General features: G+C 43.2%; 1 protein-coding gene across 3 annotated transcripts; it reads left to right on the forward strand.

Annotated features, from left to right (window-relative positions):
• Window positions 1–845: 845 nt before the first annotated feature.
• On the forward strand, window positions 846–4444 carry gdap1 (ganglioside induced differentiation associated protein 1). Of its 3 annotated transcripts, none has more exons than XM_078790443.1 (6): window positions 846–1027; window positions 1156–1348; window positions 1603–1776; window positions 2007–2101; window positions 2159–2273; window positions 2344–4443. In XM_078790443.1, the coding sequence occupies exons 1-6, from the start codon at window positions 863–865 to the stop codon at window positions 2706–2708; spliced, it is 1107 nt and encodes a 368-aa protein (XP_078646569.1). In that variant the 5' UTR covers window positions 846–862; the 3' UTR covers window positions 2709–4443. The 3 variants fall into 3 exon arrangements, with proteins under 3 accessions (XP_078646569.1, XP_057915392.2, XP_057915394.2); XM_058059409.2 differs by having other exon boundaries at window positions 2341–4439; XM_058059411.2 differs by lacking the exon at window positions 846–1027 and adding an exon at window positions 1453–1506 and having other exon boundaries at window positions 1214–1348; window positions 2341–4444.
• The last annotated feature ends 1591 nt before the right edge of the window (window positions 4445–6035 follow it).

Below are 6035 nucleotides of genomic sequence, written 5' to 3' on the forward strand. Positions count from 1 at the left end.
TATTGATATGCATTTATGTACACGTGCCCCTGTTTTGTCTATACTACAGACGCGGTAATGGCTTTAGTTCTAATTAAATCGATTGCATGTATACATACACAGAAACACAGTCATTAATATGTATGAGTAGAATATTGCATCACTTTTAAAAACGGTGCCTACAGCGACATCTGCTGTCGAATACATATATTGCACTTTTTTAACCTCAGTGTGGGTACATTATGCTAATGCTTATAAACAGCCCAGGTGTCAACTTCCTGTTCAGATTGACTTATTATTGAATATTATTAAATATTAACAGCGTCTACTGTTTAACGTGTAACCTTTTATTATTTTTGTCAAATACGTACATATATTGCACTTTTTCAACCTCAGCGTGGGTACATTATGCTAATGCTTATAAACAGCCCAGGTGTCAACTTCCTGTTCAGATTGACTTCTTATTGAATATTATTAAATATTAACAGCGTCTACTGTTTAACATGTAACCTTTTATTGTTTTTGTCAAATACATATATTGCACTTTTTCAACCTCAGCGTGGGTACATTATGCTAATGCTTATAAACAGCCCAGGTGTCAACTTCCTGTTTAAATTGACTTGAATATTAGTAAATTTTCATTGGTGTGATATTTACTGTTTTTATTATTTTTCACTGGAGCCTTATCCTATTTTGGAATGTTCATTTTTATTGTAATTTTAAAAATAAAAACGTGTTTTTTCAGGTTCAATTGAAAAAAAAAATTGCCAATGTATTGAAGCTTCCGATTGGGTGTAGTAACACTCCAAGCCAGCAGGGGGCAGTAATGAGCCACTTTGGCCACCAGCACTGGCGAACCTACTTGTCCCCAATAGCAGTAAAGATGGCGACTGACAGCAGCTCGGAAAGCAAAGATGAGAATGCGGCACTTTTGGAGAAGGACTCGATCCAGGACGAGGACGAGCGTGGGTTGTGTGACACAGTTGCCAAAGTAAAGGAATCAAAATTAACACTTTACCACTGGACACAGTCGTTTAATTCGCAGAAGGTTAGCGTCCCTTTCAGCACCGAAGGTCCGCGGACAGCTCCCTGTTGGAGACAACAGTGTGACGTTTACGGACCACTCCGGAGGTTTACTAATAGTACTAATTGATGTTTTTTTTGCGTTTCTTTCAGGTGCGTCTGGCCATAGCGGAGAAAGGTTTGCGCTGCGTTGAGTATGACGTTAGCTTACCACTCAGCGAGCACAATGAGCCGTGGTTCATGCGTCTTAATCCCACTGGGGAGGTTCCGGTGCTGGTCCATGACGACAATGTCATCTGTGACCCCACGCAGATCATGGACTACCTGGAGCAGAACTTTAGTGACGGTGAGACTAAAGTGAGGTCTGGGAGCGCTTCATTCATGTCACAGCTTCCTTTTTCTTCATTATTTGTTTATTTGTTGTTAAGTTGCACTTTTGTTCATTTTCAGTCATTTCCTTTTGACTCATGATAGATTTATCCTGGCTTAAATGGAGCACATCTGGTAAGCATGCGATTCCCTTTGCGTCCCCCCCCCCCCAAAGCTAAACCTGCTGTCTGCTCCTCCATGTTCAATGCTCCTATTCTTCTTCACCTGCAGAGGACACCCCCAGGCTGATCCCGGAAGAGGGAAGCACATACTACCACAGAGTGCAGCACTACAGGGAGCTGCTGGACTCCCTACAGATGGACGCCTACACCCACGGCTGCATCCTCCACCCGGAGATCACCGTGGATTCGCACATACCGACGTACGCCGCCACAAGCATTCGCAGTAAGTCGAATGCGATAAATAACGTAACACATGAACGTGTCATTTTAACGGTTTCGATCTAGAAAAAGGTGCCACAAAGCATGCTGGGAACCAGAAGGCACTCCAGCAATGCTTCTGGTTTCGTTGGGGTCTTAACAGTACTTGTGTTGTTTTTTCCAGGCGGAATTCGGCCATGCACTATTCCGGATTAAATGTGAGATACATTACCATCCGTGTCTTTTGTTCCACAGCGCAGATCCTAAACACGGAATCGGAGCTGAAGAAACTGGCAGCGGAGAACCCGGAGCTGAAGGACGCTTATGTAGCCAAACAGAGGCGCTTAAAGGTGAGTCATTGAAGTAACCTGGTAGACATACGCTGATGTTCGAAACTACGTACGCAGTCCAAGCTGTTCGACCACGACAACATGAAGTACCTGAAGAAGCTTCTGGATGAACTGGAGAGCGTGATGGACCAGGTGGAGACGGAGCTGCAGAGGCGGGTGGAAGAGACGCCAGGTAGTTTTGTGGAACAACAGGAAGCAGCCGTGGGAGGTGTCGTCACGCGGGAACTTCTGTCTTTCAGAAGAAAACAGTCAGTCGTGGCTGTGCGGCGAGTTCTTCAGCATGGCCGACGTCTCCTTGGCCGTCACCCTGCACCGCCTCAAGTTCATCGGCCTCTCCCGCCGCTACTGGGGCAACGGCAGCCGCGCCAACCTGGAGGGCTACTACGAGCGCGTGCTGGAGCGGCCGGCCTTCAGGAGAGTCCTGGGCCACGTCAACAACATCCTGATTTCCGCCGTGCTTCCCGTGGCGTTCCGCGTGGCCCGGAAGAACGCCCCGGTCATCGCCGGCACCACCTTGCTTATCGGCCTGTTGGGCGGAGTCACGTACCTGGCTTTTCTTTACATGAAGAGGAGGTTGACTCTGTCCAGTTGGGGCGGCTGGAGTTGAATTCCTGGGCTAGCAAACATTCTGCACATTTAAAATTAATTGCATCTTTTCATTACTGTGCAAAAGGCCACTTGCTGCTCTCTTGGAATTTTGTACATAGAAGATGTTATGTAATAGGACAGTAATCCCTCACTTATCATCATTCATTGGTTCCAAACCTGACCGGAATAAGTCCATTTGCCGCAAAAGTAGATTCTCATTTATAAATTTAATAATTTCGTTATTAGAACACAGGAAACATACAGCCATCTAAGTATGTTTTTTAACATTAGAGCCCTCTAGACATGAAATAACACCCCTATAGTCATATTTACACTCATATTACCCATTATAGTAAACACAATAAGATAAAAAAAATAAGACTTGTGTTCATGTGTGTTTCTGTAAAGGTGCTCTGGTGGGGAGCGAACAGGAAGTGATGTGGGGGGGTTCAGAGTTGAGTTTTAGCTCGACACGACATGGGTTACACCCTCAACAGTTGCCCATGTCAAGATATATTATCGTGCCTGTTGTGATACAATTAAAACCTGCAATAAAAGCCTGTTACGGCGATAGAGGCTGGTGCTTGTGTGTCTCACCCGACATTCCAGTAACATTACTGACCCTTAGTGACGGTGCAGAATAAGACATATTGTTAGAGTCTTCTGAATACCTCATAGTTCATTTAGTCATTTGCTTGAAAATGCTTAATTTAGGCAAAAAATCGGTCAAAATAGACCGTACTCGACGCACAATTTTTTTTTAAAAATTGACAAAGACCAATTCCACGCTCCACAGGCCAATGCAGTACTTTTGCACAGTACATGATGCAATTCTAATGCAACAAGTGCAGTAAAAACAAAGTCAAACAGCTTAAAAAAAACCATGTTCCAAATGTATGCAGTTTGGCTGCTTCTCATTTCCATGACATTTAAATGTATTCCTGGTTTAAATTCAAGCTGAACATTGTTTAAACAAGCTTCCTTGTGCTCTGCCGGATCACTTACTATGTCTTCCAAACACTCCGGCCAAGCCAGAATGCATATTTGAGTAAGCTCTATATATTGTATATCACCAAGATCTTTTTCAACATCACACAAGGGAGAACAAAAAAACACCAAAACATTCCCTACAACATTCCCAGGGTCTGGATGGAAGTCAACATCTTCGGTAATGTGTTTACCGTAGGCCAACGCTGACATTGAACATACGTGAGGAAGACTCACGTGAGCTGCACATAAAGCAGACGGCGCAGACACGTTGCACGTCTAGACCCGTCTGGCCTTTGGGCCCCAGCATCTGGAGGATGGAGCACATGACCTCAAGCTCATTCATGGAGATCTCCCAAGTGGTTCCGTTGCTTTATCTGGTGTCAAGTGTGCAGCGGCGGTCCAAATAGTATTTGGTGTGAAGTGATTTAACGTTTCTCTGCACCACAGGCACATTTATAAACATTTTGAAATGTAAAAATACCCTTTTTAACCACACTTCATGATGCTATGCACGTATATTCCACAAGAGGGCAGTGTTTTGTCATTCAGCATTGGCAACCATTGTTTTTTGAAGAGCATTATCTGAAGTGAAATATGAGAAATCTCGTCACTTAGGCACAGGAAATCATCTAGAGATTAAAGTGAATCGGTCTCATATAGCTGGATGTTGTTAGTGATGGACAAAATGATCAATCTTTATCTACCACAGTGGAAATGTTTTATAGTAATATGTTTACCAATTAAACATGCTGGTTAATTGGTTTCAAACTTAACTGCAAAGTAGGATTCCTATGTTTAAATATGTTTTTTAACATTAGAGCTTTTGGTCATGAAATAACACCCCTATAGTCAACTTTACACTCCAAAAATAAGGCATTTAAGACTAATGTAAATGTGTTCTGGTGCTCGGGGCGATTACAGAAAGTGACGTCAGCGGTTGCAGATATGAGTTGAAGTACTTTTTGAAGTATTACGGCAACAACAGTAGCCCTTGTTAGGGAGTATTGTGTCCGTCGTGAGACCATTTAAACCTACATTAAAAGCAAGTGTGGTGCTTGTGTGTCTCACCCAACACGGCAGAAACATTACTGACACCTAGTGGCCGGCGTAGAATAATACATATCACCATAATGTCTTTTCAATGAGTCTTCCGAATGCCTTAGGTGCCTTAAGTGTGAAGCAGCGAGGGACTTTTTTGGTTGAAAAAAAAAAATTTTATCGACTTTATAATAATTAGAATTTAATTTAATTTAATAATTTAAATGGAATAAAAGTGCAAAGCAAAAGATGTATAACATGAAAATAAACATGTAAAGCAAGGATGTTGAAGGGTAGAACCTAAAAAAAAAAGACGTCTGGACGGTTCCACGCTGTACGCCATAAATAATGAAGTACTGTACATAACAGCTTCAAGCAAGGTGCCATCTGAGTGTTTATGCACGCTCGCCCAAATTTATGAAGAGCTGGAACCCTTGCTCCCGCTAAGTCTGTGGGCTAGAAGAATGAGAAAACAGCTTGAGTCAATACAAATGTTAGGAAAATAAACAAAGTCGAGGCTGACTTGGACGTGGAAGACGGGTTTCAGCAGGTGAAGAACTGGGCACTCGGAGATGCCTGGTGTTGCCTTCATTGCAGTCGGATAAGACGGCTTTTCACTTTCACTTGTATTGTAAAATATTCCCAGAAAATAAGACAAAAAAAGTTGTCAATGTAACATTACTGACACCTAGTGACCGATGTAGAGTACTACATATTACCTTTGAATGCATCTTCTAAATGCCCATTTGTGTTTATTTAGCCATTTTTATGCTTTAGATGATTGCCTAACCATACTAGCATCCAATTAAGCTATGTTATGCTAATAAATAGAGTTGCCATGATATGCTGTGATGAATTAACTAGCATAAAAGTGGTTTCCTTCTTTGTGATTTCTCAGCACTCATGCACTTGTGAGAGAGATTCTTCTTCCAGTTGAGCGGCTCGTCACATGTCAAGGAGCAGCAAAAGACGAGGGAGAGAAAAAAAAATAGCAAGTGTTTGTTTGTGGACAGCGAGAAAAGCGGTTCGGAGAGCGGTGTGAGCTTTGTTAGATGTCCACAGACGGGCAGGCTGGGCAAACACCAACCCACTCAGCAGCAGATGACGGCCAAACCCACTCGATGGTGCACGCTGGACGCGTCCGTGCAGCTTAGACCTGAGTGGGTTGAAAGGGTTGGCGGAGAACAGAAAAGGAGCCTCATTACGTAATCACACGGTCGATTCCGGCCTGAAATATCACGATAAAAATCAATGAAAAGACTAGCAGCAGCTGTTAGCATCAGCGCCCAATGGCTGCTTCGGACGCCCCGATCCATGA

This window comes from Doryrhamphus excisus, linkage group LG5 (assembly GCF_037039965.1).
Source record: "Doryrhamphus excisus strain RoL-2023G ecotype Guam linkage group LG5, RoL_Dexc_Guam_v1.1, whole genome shotgun sequence".
NCBI lineage: Eukaryota > Metazoa > Chordata > Actinopteri > Syngnathiformes > Syngnathidae > Doryrhamphus > Doryrhamphus excisus.

Bases quoted from the DNA above. Each gene is read 5' to 3' on its own strand.
- gdap1 (XM_058059409.2), top strand. From the start codon at position 863: ATGGCGACTGACAGCAGCTCGGAAAGCAAAGATGAGAATGCGGCACTT. The intron at 1,777-2,006 runs GTAAGTCGAATG...TTTGTTCCACAG, and splicing joins CGCCGCCACAAGCATTCGCA to CGCAGATCCTAAACACGGAA. The intron at 2,274-2,340 runs GTAGTTTTGTGG...TCTGTCTTTCAG, and splicing joins GCGGGTGGAAGAGACGCCAG to AAGAAAACAGTCAGTCGTGG.